The sequence below is a fragment of the Myxocyprinus asiaticus genome, chromosome 44 (assembly GCF_019703515.2).
Source record: "Myxocyprinus asiaticus isolate MX2 ecotype Aquarium Trade chromosome 44, UBuf_Myxa_2, whole genome shotgun sequence".
In the NCBI taxonomy this organism is placed as follows: Eukaryota; Metazoa; Chordata; class Actinopteri; order Cypriniformes; family Catostomidae; genus Myxocyprinus; species Myxocyprinus asiaticus.
The window spans coordinates 15,532,308-15,551,456 of NC_059387.1; the positions used below are offsets into that span (position 1 = coordinate 15,532,308).

A 19,149-nucleotide genomic window follows, 5' to 3' on the forward strand; every position below is an offset into this window, starting at 1 on the left:
CTAAATGGCTAAAACATCACAGTTTATGCTATAAAATTGAATTCCATTTCTGCATTATATGGTACTTTACATAAAGACATGGCAGTTACCTAATGGTCTAGCTAAATTCACATCACTTCTTTCAGAATTACAACCCAAATTCCAAAAAAGTTGGGACAGTATGAAAAATGCTAATAAAAACAAAAAGAAGTGATCTGTAAATGATATTCACCCTTTGCTAAATTGAAAACACTACAGCTACACTTTATATGATGTTTTACCTTGTGAATATCTTTGTTTTTTTTAATGTACAGTAATTTCAAATCAAATGATTGCAACACTCTCCAAAAAAGTTGAGACAGGGGCAATTAAAGACTAATAACAATTTGACGAGTTAAAATAACAAGGCGATGTGAACAGGAGATGTTAAACAGGTGAGGCAATTGTGTCATAGTATATAAGGAGCCTCCAAAAACAGCCTAGTCCTTCAAGAGCAAGGATCGTTTAAGACTTGTCAATTTGCCAACAGATAGTGAATAAAGTAAATAATCCAGCACTTTGAGAACAATGTTCCCCAAAGACAAAATGAAAGGATTTTGGGCATTTCACCCTCTACAGTGCACAATATAGTTAAAAGATTCAAGGAATATGAGCAAATCTCGGTGCATATAGGGCAAGACGAAAACCATTTGAATGCGCATGATCTCTGATCCCTCAGACATCACCGTCTTAAAAAACATCTTTTATCTATAATGGATATCATGAATATGGGCTTGGGATTACTTTAGTAAACCATTGTTAGTCAACACTATTCGCCGCTGCATCCACAGATGCAAGTTAAGACTTTACTATGCAAAGCAGAAGCCATACATCAACACTGTTCAGAAGCGCTGCCGACTTCTCTGGGCTCGGTCTCATCTTAGATGGAATGTAGAACAGTGGAACAGTGTTTTTTGGTCCAATGAGTCCACATTTCAAAAAGTTTTTGAAAAACACATCCGTCATTTTATCCGGGCCAAAGAGGAAAATGACCATCCAAGCTGTTATCAAAAAGCGAGTGTCTGTATGGCATGGGTAACTCGCACATCTGTGAGGGAACCATTAATGCAGAAAGATATGTACAAATTTTGGAGCAGTATATACTGTCATCCAGCACCATCTTTTCCAGTGACGTCCTGGAATTTTCAGCAGGACAACTTCGAACCACATACTGGCCGAATAAGCAGAGAGTGCGAGTGCTAGATTAGCCTGCCTGCAGTCCTGACCATCTCCAATTGAGAATGTGTGGTGCATTATGAAGCGCACAATCCGGCAACGAAGACCCCGTACAACTGCGCAGCTGCAGACCTCCATAATGGATGAATGAGGGAAAATTCCACTTTTTAAACTTAAACTTGTGTCTTCGTGCCTAAATGCTTAATAAGTGTTATTAGAAGAAACGGTGATATTTCACAGTGGTAAACACTTGACTGTCCCAACTTTTTTGGAGTGTGTTGCAATCATCTGATTTGAAATTACTGTACATTTAAAAATAAAAATAAAAATGAAACTTACAAGGTAAAACATCATATAATGTGAAGTTGTAAAGCTTTCAATATAGCAAAGGATGAATATAATTTACTAATCACTCCTTTTTGTTTTTATTAGCATTTTTCATACTGTCCCAACTTTTTCAGAATTGGGGTTGTACAAGAGAAATACTGTTTTCCTGCTACATTCCCCAGCCAGCACACATATAAAGTCAAACTGTCCTTGTTAGCTCAACATTTCACAGCTTATAAGCACCAAGAGAGCTCTGCTGACCGGGCACTGGCGCAAAACCAAGGAAAACAGAGTGTTAATACTGATCTCCTGATCTCTTGGCTAGTGTTAATTCCCACTGCGCTGTTTTGCAGCTGTATGCAGACCACGCTTGTTAACTAGCTAAACTGAAGAGGGATTTAATTACAGTTTACAGACACAGCAGGGCGGACAGTGTTATGATGAGCTAAAATAGAGGCTGATGAATCTTATGAGGTATGACTTATAATGAATGGTATTTGCTTGCCCACAGGCAGGTGAATTTCAGATAATCTGGTGTGTGTGTGTGTGTGTGTACCCCAGCTGTGTGAGCACTCTCTCCTGCATGGTGAGATATCTGTGTCTCTCTTCTTCCACCAGTGTCCTCTGTTTCTGTGCTGGATCGTCCTGTTGTCTCAGCAATTCAGCCAGTTTCACACTGATCTCCTGCTCTACATGTTTGACCTGAGCTCGCACAAACTCCTGATTCTGAAGCTGCAAACATACACACGTGACCATTACTACAGCTAATGGTATGGTAAATGATAATGCATTAAATGAAAATGGCAGATGGCAAATATTCTGAGATAACACTACCTGTAAACTATAAGAGGCCTTTCATTACAGTGATTTTACCATTGTTAAGGGGTGTTCTTATGCGCAACATTACAGCGGAGTGCCTTATACGCCTTTAACTACCCTTAACCGTGGTAAAATCACTAATGTAATGTATGATGAAACAGCATTGTGACTGAAGCCACAAATGTTCAAATAAGTAATTTGATAATGTTTTTTACAAGTTCATTAGTCTAACTGTAGGTTGTGTTCAGCTGCAAGAAGCACATTAATATTGAATTCAATTTAAAAATATTACAGATATACTGCCTATTTTACTACAGCTTCCAACACGCCTTATCCAATCAGATTTCAGAGGTGGAACCAAGTTAGTTTCAAATAGTTATATTTACATGGAATAAACACTGGGCAAAATATCTGCTATATGCACTGATTTTACTATATACTTCATGATTTATTACCTGTAGTTGTCTCATATTTTGTAGTTGAAGGCGGAGCTCGGAGACATTCTTTCTGAAAAGCTGAAGGTTAACTTGCAAAGGGGTGGAGCCTTTGGGTGGCGTAGGGGCAGGGCTACATTCTGGTGGTGCTGCAGCTATTTTTGGTGCTAATACTGGTGAACCTCCTGAACAAAAACAGTAACACACAAACATGATCTACAATGACATACAATTATTTCATAGTCTGGGTTGCAAGTTATACTGTGGGACAGTTATGTAGACAAACTGTCGGAAAGAGTGTTTTTTTTACGTGTACCAAGCTCTGTTTTATAGATTTTATGAAAGAATCTATAATGTTTATGTCTACCTCGTGGAATTATGATTTAATCGATGTGAAAGCTACAAGGTGTGTACCTTAAAACCTACACAAATGCACAAACATTCCTTAAGCTTAAGGAAATGTGATTGTTTTTGTACCCATATTTGACAAGAACACTTGGCAAGATCACATATCAAACTCCCCTGACCATAACAAAGAAATAAGATACCTTTTTTTTATTATTTACTTGAAGAGGTTCAGGTCAGTTCTTACAAACATACATATTTATGTGAGTGTACAAGACAAAATGTAGACATGTTTGTTTTTTGACGGCTTACACTGTCTGAGGGACTCACTTGGTATTTGTGTGAGTGTGTATGTGTGGAATGAGTGAGAAAACATGTGGCAGACTGATGACAGATGAGTGGGACAAATCAGATTGTTAGGATGCGCTCACAGCCAGTGTGCCCTGCATTACAATCTACAGCACCATACAAACACACACAAACAGATAATGTTAGGAAAGAGGAGGAATGAAGGAATAAAGGGAAGGAAGGAGGGAGGGAGGAAGAATATGAGATGGGTAGAGAGGCAAATGAAGAAGGAAGGAAGAATAAGAGATGGGTAGAAAGTAGAAAAGCAGGAAGAATAGAAGGAAGGAAGGAAGGAAGGAAGGAAGAATAAGAGATGGGTAGAAAGTAGAAAAAGCAGGAAGAATAGAAGGAAGGAAGGAAGGAAGAAAGAAAGAATAAGAGATGGGTAGAAAGTAGAAAAGCAGGAAGAATAGAAGGAAGGAAGGAAGGAAGGATGAGATGGGTAGAAAGGTGGAAAAAGAAGAAATTAAGAATATGAGATGGGTTGAAAACTGGGAAAAGAAGGAAGAATAGAAGGCAGATGGAGAAGGAAGGAAGGAAGAATATGAGGTGGGTAGAGAGGCAAATGAAGAAGGAAGGAGGGAAGGAATGAAGGAAGAATAAGAGATGGGTAGAAAGTAGAAAAAGCAGGAAGAATAGAAGGAAGGAAGGAAGGAAGAAAGAAAGAATAAGAGATGGGTAGAAAGTAGAAAAGCAGGAAGAATAGAAGGAAGGAAGGAAGGAAGGATGAGATGGGTAGAAAGGTGGAAAAAGAAGAAATTAAGAATATGAGATGGGTTGAAAACTGGGAAAAGAAGGAAGAATAGAAGGCAGATGGAGAAGGAAGGAAGGAAGAATATGAGGTGGGTAGAGAGGCAAATGAAGAAGGAAGGAGGGAAGGAATGAAGGAAGAATAAGAGATGGGTAGAACATAGAAAAAGCAGGAAGAATAGAAGGAAGGAAGGAAGGAAGGAAGGAAGGAAGAATGAGATGGGTATAAAGGTGGAAAAAGAAGAAATTAAGAATATGAGATGGGTAGAAAATTGGGAAAAGAAGGAAGAATAGAAGGCAGATGGTGAAGGAAGGAAGGAAGAATATGAGGTGGGTAGAGAGGCAAATGAAGAAGGAAGGAGGGAAGGAATGAAGGCAGGAAGAATAAGAGATGGGTAGAACGTAGAAAAAGCAGGAAGAATAGAAGGAAGGAAGGAAGGAAGAAAGGAAGGAAGAATAAGAGATGGGTAGAAAGTAGAAAAAGCAGGAAGAATGGAAGGAAGGAAGGAAGGAAGGAAGAATAAGAGATGGGTAGAACGTAGAAAAAGCAGGAAGAATAGAAGGAAGGAAGGAAGGAAGAAAGGAAGGACGAATAAGAGATGGGTAGAAAGTAGAAAAAGCAGGAAGAATAGAAGGAAGGAAGGAAGGAAGAAAGGAAGGACGAATAAGAGATGGGTAGAAAGTAGAAAAAGCAGGAAGAATAGAAGGAAGGAAGGAAGGAAGGAAGAATAAGAGATGGGTAGAAAGTAGAAAAGCAGGAAGAATAGAAGGAAGGAAGAAAGGAAGGAAGAATAAGAGATGGGTAGAAAGTAGAAAAAGCAGGAAGAATAGAAGGAAGGAAGGAAGGAAGGAAGAAAGGAAGGAAGAATAAGAGATGGGTAGAAAGTAGAAAAAGCAGGAAGAATAGAAGGAAGGAAGGAAGGAAGAAAGGAAGGACGAATAAGAGATGGGTAGAAAGTAGAAAAAGCAGGAAGAATAGAAGGAAGGAAGGAAGGAAGGAAGGAAGGAAGAATAAGAGATGGGTAGAAAGTAGAAAAGCAGGAAGAATAGAAGGAAGGAAGGAAGAAAGGAAGGAAGAATAAGAGATGGGTAGAAAGTAGAAAAAGCAGGAAGAATAGAAGGAAGGAAGGAAGGAAGGAAGAAAGGAAGGAAGAATAAGAGATGGGTAGAAAGTAGAAAAAGCAGGAAGAATAGAAGGAAGGAAGGAAGGAAGAAAGGAAGGAAGAATAAGAGATGGGTAGAAAGTAGAAAAGCAGGAAGAATAGAAGGAAGGAAGGAAGGAAGAAAGGAAGAATAAGAGATGGGTAGAAAGTAGAAAAAGCAGGAAGAATAGAAGGAAGGAAGAATGAGATGGATATAAAGGTGGAAAAACAAGAAATTAAGAATATGAGATGGGTAGAAAATTGGGAAAAGAAGGAAGAATAGAAGGCAGATGGTGAAGGAAGGAAGGAAGAATATGAGGTGGGTAGAGAGGCAAATGAAGAAGGAAGGAGGGAAGGAATGAAGGCAGGAAGAATAAGAGATGGGTAGAACGTAGAAAAAGCAGGAAGAATAGAAGGAAGGAAGGAAGGAAGGAAGAAAGGAAGGAAGAATAAGAGATGGGTAGAAAGTAGAAAAAGCAGGAAGAATAGAAGGAAGGAAGGAAGGAAGAAAGGAAGGAAGAATAAGAGATGGGTAGAAAGTAGAAAAAGCAGGAAGAATAGAAGGAAGGAAGGAAGGAAGGAAGGAAGGAAGGAAGGAAGAATAAGAGATGGGTAGAAAGTAGAAAAGCAGGAAGAATAGAAGGAAGGAAGGAAGGAAGAAAGGAAGGAAGAATAAGAGATGGGTAGAAAGTAGAAAAAGCAGGAAGAATAGAAGGAAGGAAGAATGAGATGGGTATAAAGGTGGAAAAACAAGAAATTAAGAATATGAGATGGGTAGAAAATTGGGAAAAGAAGGAAGAATAGAAGGCAGATGGAGAAGGAAGGAAAATACTAGAGGTAAAAAAAGAAGGAATGAAGAATATGAGATGGGTAGAAAAGTGGAAAAGAAGGAAGAATAGAGAGCAAATTGAGAAGGAAGAAGGAAGGAAGGATAGGACGCAGGTAGAAAAGTAAGGAAGGACTTTACCTGTGCTAGATGTGCTGCAAACTGGTGATCCAGACTTCACTGGTTTCTCACTGGAAAGATGGGACAGAGATCAAATGACTGAATGCACAAACTCACATTCACACACAAAGACTCAATATTACTCCGATTTAACACGTAACACTTGCAGTTAGTCTGAGTTACAGCGGCACAGGCCTTGCCATTCATACAGGCAAACACAGGTTATAGTGAGGGTGAGTAGTCAATTTAGTTCATGCTAATTTGTTAGTAGTCAAAATTGTTAGAAGTCATCTAATAAGCCTTCTTCAAACCATCAATCCCTGATTAGAGACACCTAAATTATTCCATCCTGGTCCTCTCTTTTTTATGTATTCCACCATTGATTTGGGAAGCTGCTCTGTGATGAGGCCAGAGAACTACATTACCCAGCCTACCCTGCTTACCTGGGGTGTTCCTTGTTGCTGTTAATGCTGTGGCTCTTTAAGAGAGTGTGCTGCACAAGACCAGTCAGACTGGCTATTTGCTCCTCCATGGCCTTCATTCTCTCTCTGCAGTGAGATACAGAGCATATTGCATGCTTACAACTTATGGGCAGTGTGTGGGGTGATAGGGGGTGGAAGAGGGTGCTGTGTGGGTGGCTACGAGCACACTGAGATGCATATTAAAATCAAAGTGGGACTATGTTCATTAACGCTAATTCCTCAGTTAAAAAGTTGAGTTTGAGAATTTGCCAAATGGAACACTTGCTTTTTCTCAATCAGAGAAGTTTTAATATGCTTTCATTCACAGTGAGAATATTTTCATGTGAAATGGCACATACTGTAAGATCCTTACCAGCTAAAAAATATATAATAAGAAAGTTTGGAATCACTATGCAATTTTTATTCATCAAGCATACATTAAATTGATAAAAAGTACCGCACAGTCATTTATGGTGTTAAAAATTATTATATAATATATATATATATATATATATATATATATAATTTCAAAATAAAAATAATGCTGCAATCTTCACATTACAATAAAGTTGTTCCTACAACAGCTCAATACTTTAACCTTAGATGCATCCACACATATTCTTTTATTAAAATTGTATGTATTTTTTGACAATACCTTGCAGAATAGAAGTATTGTTTTCTTTCAAAAACAGTGATTCCAAATCTTTGGAATGGTAGCCTATATCAGAGCACTTACATTACAAATAAACTTCCTTAAAAGACTAAAGGTCACGACTAACTGCAATAGGTCAGTATTGACACTGAACAGAGGGCAGTATGATTATTTCTCCTGTTCTTGATCTTTGCATAATACAATGCAAACAGAGGATATGCCAATACAAATTTCAAAGAGAAACAAACTCAACTCCTCTCAAGTTATAGGGGTGAAATGTGACTATCCTCACATGACCAGACTGCACTGGTTTTGTCATTCTAATATGATCCTGCCTGCCTATTGCTGCAAGTGTACAGACTGTTCAAACCAATATTCCTGACTTTGGCTCTTTCATTACTTTAAAAGCTGATGTTCGCCACCTCTAGCCAATGTCTCCCATAATAACACTTAATATCTTGTGGACTCTGCATATTGACTGTTCTCATGCTAACAGAACACAACCTGATGGTACACAGCCAAGAACAATAAAATGATTTACAGGGGGCCGACACACATGCAGGGTAATTTTAAAGCAGCTTGGACCAACACAATAAAAAAAAAGTCTGAAAGTGCCAATTACTGAACAAGGGCTCAAAGTCTTTTGTGAGTTATGTAAGGATGTTTATTGACCAAAAATTATGACTCACACTGCACTCAGTTTGTCCAATCAAATGCTGAATAAGAATGTCACTCCCTGAAATACCACCTGGCTTTAAATATTTATTTTATTTATTTTTTGATTTTTCCCCTTTTTCTCCCAATTTGGAATGCCCAATTCTCCATGTGCTTTTTAAGTCCTTGTGGTCGTGTAGTGATTCACCTCAGTCCGGGTGGCAGAGGATGAATCTCAGTTGCCTCCACGTCTGAGAAAGTCAACCTGTGCATCTTATCACGTGGCTTGTTGAGCGTGTTGCCATGGAGACATAGCGTGTGTGGAGGCTTCACACCATCCACCACGGCAACCACGCTCAACTCACCACGTGCCCCACTGAGAACGAACCACATTATGGTGATCATGAGGAGGTTCCCCCATGTGCCTCTACCCTCCCTAGCAACTGGGCCAATTTGGTTGCTTAGGAGACCAAACTAGCGAACTAGTGAACTCCAGGGGTGGTAGCCAGTGTCTTTACCACTGAGCTACCCAGGCCCCGATTTAAATATTTTTTAAAAACATCACACGGGGTGTATGTGTTTTAGATGCAGTTAGAAAATATCATGATGCAATGAAAGACAATACATTGTTAAAAAAAAAACCATTACTGATGCAGAATTAGAGTACAAACATCTCATGTCACAGATGCTACTGTATCAGGAATGTGTTTTAGATGAATGGTTAGTTATTTTCATGCTCTTGTATCTCTGTTTGCTCTTATTAATTGACTCACCGTGTCTGAGGATCTGCTGAGGGGGCCAGAGGATTGTGACCCTGAATATCAGAGGTTGGCAGGGACCCCGTGCCCCCCTTCGCCTTTACCATGGCATCCATAGCAATAGGAGACTCCTTCCTAAATGACTGTCTGATAGGTGAGAACCTCTCTAGAGCCATAGAACTCTGTGGTTGGCCAGTGTGGATATCCATCACTCTCATCTCGCCCATTCTGTGTGGGGAAGGGGGTGGGGTTTTAGAGCCAAGCATGGGCAATTGGCTATCAGTGTACTTCCTGCTTTTCTGTTGGAATAGCGAATGATGGTCCACCGGCTCCATAGGAACGACAGGGTTACTGTAAGAGCGCATGGTGGCACGATGGTAGGCGTGGTCTATTATGTCAGACTGCGGGGCATGGTGATGTAACATATAGGGATCAGCGTAATGGCCTTCAGCTCGGGCAGGAAGTGACATGCTCTTTGTGGCCACATCCTCGTCGGGTTTGACGTCGCGACGCTCGAGGATGGCACTGGGGCAGGGGGAGGCCGCGCGGGCAGGGCTAGGGAGCGGGTGTCCGGCTCGCTCACGTGGCATCGTGGCACCACCAACTCCACCACCTGCAGAGCGTGGGCCGAAGGGGATACGAGAGGGGGAAGGAGGTATGTTTTGCGGTGTGGTAGGGGACATGGAGCCCTGCATCTGGGGTTGAGAGGGTCCCATCGGTGGCTGCCGGAGCGGATGGCCATCATATATAGAATATATCATGTCCCTGTGAACCTAGAAAAGGGATAAAGATACAATTTCACATTAAACGAGAGACAACTCCTTGTCCCACTTTATATTAGGTGTCTTCAACTCTTATGTCCTAACAATAAAATACATACAATACATTGTATTTGTTGTGTAATTAAATGTTATTCTGCTAACTTCTCACAAGATTTACATTTGCTGCTACTGAGGTTGAGATAGGCTCCTTAGGTTTAGGAGCAGTGGTAAGGTTAGGGTAAGGGTTGGGGTAGGGTTAGGGTTAAGTTTAACAGTGTGACTATAGATGTAATTAAATGCAGGTACTGTATTTTAAATGTAAACACAATGCAACAACACATATGTACATAATAAGTACATTGTATCACATGCTTAAGTACATAGTATTTAGACACCTAATATAAATTAGGTCCTAACTATTGAATTTACAGTGCCACGGCAAAAGAAATGACATTTTATTATAAGAAGAAATTGTATTTATTAAATTGGTAACACTTTAACTACGTTAGTTAATATGAACTAACAATTAACAATAGCCTACTTATACAGCACTTATTAATCTTGGTTAATGTTCATTTTTGACATCCTCAAACATTTTGTACATAAAAAATTGTACACATTAACATTAATTTATTATGAACTAACATGGCCAATGAACAATAACTTAAAATTAACTGAGATTAATAAATATTGTTCATGATACACAATGCATTTACTAATGTTAACAAATATGACCTTATTGTAAAGTGTTACAACTGCAATATACAGTATATTAGTTGTGAGCAAATATGGTTTGTCTTTTTATTACTTTGTGTTCACTGGCTACAGGCAAAAAAACAACCAGCATGACCAGTGCACTCTGCTTCAGGAATAAATAACTCTTTTGAGCCAATTCTTTTAGTAAATCGGTCAAAAAGACTCTTTTTGAACTTATCACTATATTAGTCTGAAACAATCCAACTCTCTGAATCAGACTAACTATTTGACTGCATAACAAGGTGTTGTAAAATATACATCTTCAAAAGTCTTGTTGAACTAAATGGTACAAGGTATGTTAATAAATAAAAAAACTAAAAATATGTTGTAAAAAATAGAATTATTTTGTTTGTATGTAGTTAGGATCAAATATGGGGTGGAGCTCTCCTGCTGCAAAAACTGAATTGTGTAGGAAACACTGGATTTTACACTAATTTATGCAAAGATAATGCACACATTTCATATATAAGAAAGTCAACATACTCATTACTTAGATATGAACTTTCCATGACATAGTCATGTATTTAACCTAGGAATACAAACGGTGGATTGTGTTCAGGAATATTTCCACAAAGAGGCTTATGAGAAAGGAAAAAAAAAGAACTTTACCAATATTATCCCTCTAAACCTCTAAAAATGCTTGTTGAAATCACATGCAAATAATATTTCTGACCAAGATGTTAAAAGCAGCACACTGTGTATAACACATCTAACAATACATTCATAACCCCAAACAACCAGTTCATGTGATCTCTAAAATGGTTTTGAACATCTGTAAAATATACTTTGCTCCAAAATCACTTTTAATATGGCATATTATTTCAAGACACATACTTTACAAAAATGAGGGTCCATGCAATCTTGGACGTACTAATTTAGTCTAGTAGGCTTTTTGAGAACAGTGTTACTTTTCTATCCTACACGTCAAATGAAAGAGTGAAGAGAAGGCAAAAAAAGAACAACAGAGAACTCATGGTATTCACTGGTTCAAAATAAGCATCGGTTTCGATTAAATAATGTGTCATTGTGCACAGGCTAAATTTCAGAGCACCTGTAATCTGTGCTGTTTTTTATACAGGCAGCACACATGGGCAGCCTGAACTGACCTGACCACCCAAGAAGGTCCCTCAGAGTAGACTAATCACACTAATACACTTCAGGTGGAAGCGTGTATTATGTGCGTGTATGTGTACGTGGACTGAGACATGGGTGGTTATTAGGGCTGCAACAGTACATGTATAGGCACCGAACCGAACAGATACAGGGCCTTAGGTACGGTACATACAGTCACACGAATGATTACATATCTTAGCATACGTGTATCCAATAAACCACATATAACAAGAACAACACAAACCGCGTAGAACTAAAATGAAAAAGATCCGAGCAAGACGGGACCGCACGGAACCAAAACTTAACAGTCCCGGTTTTAAGAGGTGTGTCCCAGCGTCCGGACAATTCTCAAAAAAATGTAATTATGTCCCGGTTTCAGCTGGTAAGCGCACTGATTTTTTTCTTCTTAAATTAAATCTCCTCATTTTCCTTCTCGCTATTGTCTCTGGTATTGTTTGTAGAGTTGAGAAGCAATTTCGTTGCGTTGCACGTTGATTTGATGATATTCTAGTCTTCAGCAAATCAGATGAAATGTATCTGGTTACCATGGCAATGACATCATGCGCTTGGCGCTCGCACTTTTTGTTGTCCTTTCAGTCAGCGTAAGTGCCCAAATAAAAATGTTTTGTTTTTTTTGTTTTTTGGGATTTTCTCCCCTTTTCTCCCCAATTTGGCATGCCCAATTCCCAATGCGCTAGTGGTATAGTGACTCGCCTCAATCCGGGTGGCGGAGGACGAATCTCAGTTGCCTCCATGTCTGAGACAGTCAGCGTGTAACACAGTGTGTTACCGCAGAGATGTAGCGCATGTGGAGACACACACTATTCTCCGCGGCATCCACGCACAACTCCCCACGCGCCCCACAGAGAGTGAGAACCACATTATAGTGACCACGAGGAGGTTAACCCAACGTGACTCTACCCACCGTAGCAACCGGGCCAGTTGTTTGCTTAGGAAGCCTGACTGGAGTCACTCAGCATGCCCTGGATTTGAACTTGCGACTCCAGGTGTAGTAGTCAGTGTCTTTACTTGCTGAGCAACCCAGGCCCCCCAAAATGTGTTTTAGAAAGAAGCCGATCCATTTCTTCACTATACATACAGTTAAGTGCAGAATTTGGATACCCCTTTTGTTTTTATGTTTTCACACCCCTTTCAGAATGTCTAAAAATATAAGATATAAAAGATCAGTAGTACTGCCCTTCAAAAGCTACATAACACAAAATTTACTCTAATATACACAAATAATCCTGTTCAAAAGGTTGCATATCCTTGGTTCTTCTTGTGTTGCCTTCTTGAGCATCAATGAATGTTTGTGCTTTTTGTAATAGTTGTGTATGAGTCCATCAAGTGTCAAAAGCAGGATGTCAATATCATATAGCAACGTTTGGGAAGAACTCAAATGTGCAGAAGATGCTGGGAAACCAAAGAATGTACAGTAGTTGGGGGATTTTTCTTAAGAAAAGTGAGCAGCTTCACTGTTCAGGACAAGGCAGGAACTCATGAACAATTATTACACAAACAGTCATTGATCTTTGAGAAAGCAACACACCATATTAAGAACCAATGGAATGTAAACTTCTGAACAGGATAATTTGTGTAAATTCAGTTATTATTTTGTCTTGTGAAATATACAGTATGTGATAACTGTAATGTCAAATAGCTTCTTCGGGATGGTACTAAATAAAAAAGTAAATGCAATTTTTATGTGGATATTCTGATTTTCCAAATAAATCGTTTAAAGAAAGATTCTTTGTTTTCCCTGCTGTACCGAAACTGTACCGAACCGTGACCCCAAAACCAAGATACGTACCGAACCGTGAATTTTTGTTACGGATGTATTTTAAGTGTATTTTTATTTGTGATCATTTGTTTGTATTTTCTCATTGGGTAGGTGTTACGTTGTAAGACGTATTCAATGTGGTAACATTGTATTTGCTTTGATTGTGTATTTTGGGGTGGGAATGTTTAGTTTTGCATGTCTGTTCTTGCCCTGGCTTTTCTCCTCTCTCTCTCTCTCTCTCTCTCTCTCTCTCTCTCTCTCTTGTTCTCCCTCTTACTCTAATCACTACCAGGTGAGAGCACTAATGAGGAGTTCTCCTGATTGGTCTGCTGGAAAGCTTCTTTGGACTAATTACGTTGGTAGCATTTGTAGGGAGGTGGGTGCCATTTTGTTTCAATATCTGTTTTCTCTTGTTTTTGGGTAGAAGTTTAAGAGTACATTTGTTGTTTTTCAATTTTCTTTTCTAGGAAAGTTAGTTGACTCCCCCTTTAGGAATTTGTTAACTTTTGTTTGTTATTTTGGCCTTTGCCCCCTCCTGAAGCCTTGTTGCCTCCTTTCTCCTTTAAAATTAAATGAATGCCTTCTTTCCAAAATCTTGACTATTTTTGAGTGCTGGGATGGAGGAGGGGAACCAAAACCTTCTTGTTATGGTTTACCCAACCTAGACTGGGATGAATTGTAAATTGTAACATTGCAGCCCTAGTGGTTATGGTTCAGATTCATTCCACAATGCTGTAATTGAAAGGCGATAATTGTATTTAGGACAACAGTTCATACTAAATGCTCATACTTAATATTCTTCTGCCTGAACTTCTGGTGTGTAATTTGCCCTGTATAGTCTGTGCTACAGACATAGATGAAGCTTGAGGAGAGGAGTTCTATTACTTTGCTATGCACTGAAATGTACAATTTTCAAAGAAATTGTTTTTTTTTTTTTTTTTTGAGGATGACTATGTTCCTTTTGGGAAGCAACCGATTGCAATGTAACAGTGGACTTATTATAGCTTTTATTATATCAATCATTTAAGAAAAGTCAACCCTCACTGGATTCTGAATAAGTAGTTAATCTAGTCTACATGAATGTGCTACACAATAAACTATCAAATCTATCTATGATAGATTTCCGATCAGCATGCACTAGAATGCAGGACTTTATGCCTGGGGATACAGTAGAAGAAACTCAGATACAACCAACTCTAAACTTAGCAATGAAGAGCAACAGGAATAACCATGTGACCTGAAAGATGAATAGAACTGGTTTACTGTGAAATTTTTTTTTTTATTATTATTGTTAGTTTTTTGTGTAAAATGACAGTAAAACTCTGACACGTGAAATGTTCCAAATCAGTCACCTGTTAGGTTCCATTTCAATTATGATTAGGGTTGCACTATGTACCATATTAGCCCATTTGTCCGAAATGAAGATGTCCCATATTTTAGGGCCAAGACACTCGAGGTCAGATGGCGAATTGCCCCTTATTGAAGGCACTGTATCTTGTATTTTGAATCTGCAAAATCATCAAGGGGGACCCCTCCCCGGTCAGACGGTGAAATGCCTGAAGGGTACCCCCGTCCCATGTTGAAGCGCTCAAAATATTCAAGTATTCCGTATTTGCATGGTGAAAAGTGTCCAACCCTGTCTCTGGGCAGCTGTCTATGTAGAAAGTAAAGCAACTCACTAGGCTTTGGAACAGAGGTATTTGTCTGACGGCACTCCAAAGTGCCTCATTCAAAAATAGAAAACAAAGAACACTTGTTAAAGTCAAAAAGCTTCATCAAATATGTAGTAGTCTGAGGACAAAAATGATGCTCCTTCGTTCGGAGCGTTTCATTGCGCTCAAATCAATTCTACCCTGCCTCTCTTTCTTTCTTGCTCTGAATATGAAACAATGAGTGCATTGTATTGGAGTGAGTCAGAGCCCAGGTGAGGGTTCCAAGTCTTCATCTGCCTCAGGACAACAGCATGCTATTCTGTTACCTCATATCACCATGGTGGTGAATTCAATAATTACGCAATTCAATCGTTTAAGAGTTACTTTTTTTTATTGGTTGACCAAGTTGCGCAAGTACCCAAAAGTTTGTAGTTTGTATTAATTGATGTCCCTGTCCACTATTTCTATCACTAAAGAGGCAGAAATCTACAACTAAAATGTAAAAACATTTGACATCTTTTTACATTAATCCAAATGTTAAAAAAAAAACGTCCTGGTTACTTTCATAACCTCCGTTCCCTGATGGAGGGAACGAGACATTGTGTCGATGTAGTGACACTAGGGGTCACTCTTGGGAGCCCCAAACACCTCTGCTTTTTGAAAAAAGGCCAATGGGAATTGGCGAGTGGAATTTGCATGCCATTCCCCTGGACATACGGGTATAAAAGGAGCTGGTATGCAACCATTCATTCAGGTTTTGTGCTGAGGAGCCGAGACAAGGTCCCAGCCATTTCAGCGGGTAGTTCATCGTTGTGGCAAGAGGGACACAACATCTCGTTCCCTCCATCAGGGAACGGAGGTTACGAAAGTAAACAGGACGTTCCCTATCTGTCACTCACTCGACGTTGTGTCGATGTAGTGACACTAAGGGTCCCTATAAAAAACACCACAACTAGCTGAACTGTGTTACATGGACTGGCGGTGCGAGACGGGCAGACTGCTGTGTGCCCCGTAGCCAGCGCACCAGGCCATCAAGCAACCTCCCCCAACACTCTTATAAGCGTCGAATGCTTGTGACCCAGAGAACAAGGAAACCACTCTTTTGTTGAAGTTTTGGGTACCGAAGCCTCTTGGGCATGCGGCGAAAAATGAAACAAAAGATTCTCCTCCCGGCCCTCCACCGGGGGATGGAGTGGTCTGTCTACCAGCTCCTTTGGGAGCAAGTCGACTGCCCAAAAAAATAGGGACAGGCTAGCCCAGCCGTGGCCTCTTTTCCTTTTTTTCTCCCCAAAAAGAGTGGAATTTGTTAACCGACTGGGTGCCATAAATGTCTACGTCAGGGGGGGTGTCACTCCCAAGAGTAAGACACTGCAGAGACCACACCCCACCCAGAGAAGGTGGGGGGGTATTTTGAGTGGAAATACGTCACATGGTCTTACCGAGTCTTGTCGGAAGTATGTCATGTGGAAAAGTCCCATGGTAGGTCCTACCCAAGGGGGGAGGAGTTTCTACAAACATGGTGACCAGGGGCAGAGGGGCCTCTGCCCAAGGAAGACGCAGTTTACCGACAGGTAAACGATTTAGCAGAAGATATCACATGGGGTCACCTACGGGGAACCACCACATGTGGAGCACCTACCTCAGTACAGGGTCTATTTAGTACACATACTGGGCCTGCAGCGAGTTTCTCCGCAAACTTGTCTGCCACAGGGCTAAGGAGGAAAGTCATCCAGGGATCACAACTTGTGAACACGACTGGAAATCAAAAGCGCACGTCTTCATCTCATGGGAGGGGAAGGGCGCTATGCGCAAGCGATACACCTGGCCAGCTGCCCGGAACTTAACTGTTCGGACCTGACAACACACGGGACGAAACCAGCTCAACCCAGAGATTATAGAACCTCGCAAAGGTGTTGGGTGTTGCCCAGCCTGCTGCTCTGCAGATGTCTACCAAAGAGGCACCACTAGTCAGGGCCCAGGAGGCCGCTAAACTCCTAGCAGAGTGGGCTCATAGCCCAATGGGGGGCGACACGTCCTAGACGTGATATGCCATGACGATGGCGTCAACGACCCAGTGGGCGATCCTCTGTTTGGAGACAGCGCTTCCTTTCCGCTGTCCACCAAAGCAGACAAAGAGCTGCTCGGAGCTTCTAAAGCTCTGTGTGCGATCCAAATAGATGTGTAAAGCACGTACCGGACACAGCAACACCAAAGCTGGGTCTGCCTCCTCCTGGGGCAGCGCTTACAGGTTCACCAACTGATCTCTAAATGGGGTCGCTGGAACCTTGGGCACATAGCCCAGTCAGGGTCTCAGGATCACGTGAGAGTAACCCGGACCGAACTCCAGGCACGATTCGCTGACAAAGAACACCTGCAGGTCCCCTACCCTCTTGATGGAAGTGAGCGCAGTCAGGAGGGCAGTCTTCAAAGAGAGTGCCTTAAGCACAACTGACCCCAGGGGCTCAAAGGGAGCACCCCGTAGGACTACAGAGAGGTCCCATGAGGGCATGAGGCACGGTCTGGAGGGATTCAACCTCCTAGCACCTCTCAGGAACCTGATGATCAAGTCGTGCTTTCCCAATACTTATCATCCACTGCCTCGTGATGTGCCGAAATGGTGGCTACATACACGTTCAAGGTGGAGGGGGACAGCTGCCCCTCCTGCCTCTCCTGCAGGAAGGAAAGCACCGATCCAATCTCTGGGGGTCTTCGCGTCGGGAAGAACACCACTTAGCGAACAGATGCCACTTCAAGGCATACAGGTGCCTCATAGAGGGAGCCCTAGCCTGAGTGATCGTGTCTACCACCACGGGTCAGGGCGTACCAAAGCGGGCAGTGGGAGGATTCCCGGGAAGCAAACAAGTCTACCTGTGCTCAACTGAATCGACTCCAAATCAGCTGGACCACCTGGGGGTGGAGTCTCCACTCTCCCCTGAGCGTAACCTGTCATGACAGCGCGTCAGCTGCGGTGTTGTGGTCGCCCAGGATGTGAGTGGCTCGTAGCGACTTGAGGCGCTGATGACTCCAGAGGAGGAGATGGTGGACGAGTTGTGACTTGCAACGGGAGCGTAGACCGCCTTGACGGTTGATGTACGCTACCGTACGGTCTCATCCGAGAGCCCAACCGGGGCAAGCGAGCGCGCCGAGGAATGGGAGGTCCGTGGGGGGTTACCCGGCGGAGGTGGTCCCAAAATCGCTCCCAGTGCTAACCGACGCGGCCTACCTGTAGGTAGAAGGACCGAGGCGGGGAGCCGCTGGGGTGGCTAGCTTTCTTACGAAGGCAAGCCGCAACCGCAACGCTGCCATGGTCATGTTCTCGCAATGAGGACAAGACCCATCCACGAACGATGTCTCCGCATGGGCAGCGCCCAGACACGTCAGACAGCAATCGTGGCCGTCAGAAGCGGAGAGATAACGACTGCAACCAGGAATAACACACAAACGGAAAGGCATCTTTAAAAAGACGTTCCGTGTGTGCCGCTCTTTTAGAGTTTGAAAATATACTCTTTTTTTTTATGTTCTGCCGAAGCACCCAGGGGCGATCTCTGCACTCCACGGGTGCAGAGGGGGAGAAGCCGCTGAAATGCGCCGTAAGATCCAGCAGATGAGGTGAATGAACTCGCCGGGTGAATTCAGCTCAATGAATAGAACCGCTCGGCTCCGAAGAGAAAATCTGAATGAGTGGTTGCATACCAGCTCCTTTTATACCTGTATGTCCGGGGAAGTGGCATGCAAATTCCACTCTCCAATTCCCATTCACCTTTTTTCAAAAAGCAGAGGTGTTTGGGGCTCCCAAGAGTGAACCCTAGTGTCACTACATCGACACAACGTCGAGTGAGTGACAGATAGGGAAGAGCAGATTGTGCTGCACTATCTGAAGTCTGACACGGTGGGGAGCCATAACAATCATCTCCAGATGTTACCTGAGCAACAGCGTCTGAAAAGCATGAAAGCTCAACCACTCTGGATTCTCATCTCTTCATTTTCTCTCCGTATTACCTTAAAAGGTAGAGAATTTGTTGGAGGAAGGCTGACATGAAACATTAAACCTGTGATAAAGAAATCAAAAGATGATGGAAAGAGAACATTTGGTTTGAATTTGCCCCGAGAGGGATTAAAGACAAATTCTGGTGCCCCAACATTCCTTCCTCTTCTTCTCTCACTTTCCATCTATCTTTCTCCCTCATCTGCTGAAAAAAAAAAAAAAACAGCAAATCTGGTCACCTGCACATGTGTTTTGGATGCTGGTGTACTGTT

The 19,149-nt window shown here is 41.7% G+C and overlaps 1 protein-coding gene across 9 annotated transcripts in view; it reads right to left on the bottom strand.

Moving 5' to 3' along the window:
* Positions 1 to 19,149, bottom strand: part of LOC127434082 (sickle tail protein-like) — a 186,389-nt gene that overhangs the window by 16,033 nt on the left and 151,207 nt on the right. For 8 of the 9 annotated variants that reach the window (XM_051686539.1, XM_051686541.1, XM_051686538.1 and 5 more), the window contains 5 exons: positions 8,846 to 9,603; positions 6,749 to 6,853; positions 6,327 to 6,376; positions 2,796 to 2,959; positions 2,078 to 2,253 (listed from right to left, as the gene is read on the bottom strand). In XM_051686539.1, the coding sequence (XP_051542499.1) occupies positions 2,078 to 2,253; positions 2,796 to 2,959; positions 6,327 to 6,376; positions 6,749 to 6,853; positions 8,846 to 9,603 (1,253 nt within the window). The remainder of the gene's footprint in view (positions 1 to 2,077; positions 2,254 to 2,795; positions 2,960 to 6,326; positions 6,377 to 6,748; positions 6,854 to 8,845; positions 9,604 to 19,149) is intronic. The other variant, XM_051686537.1, reaches the window with a different exon arrangement.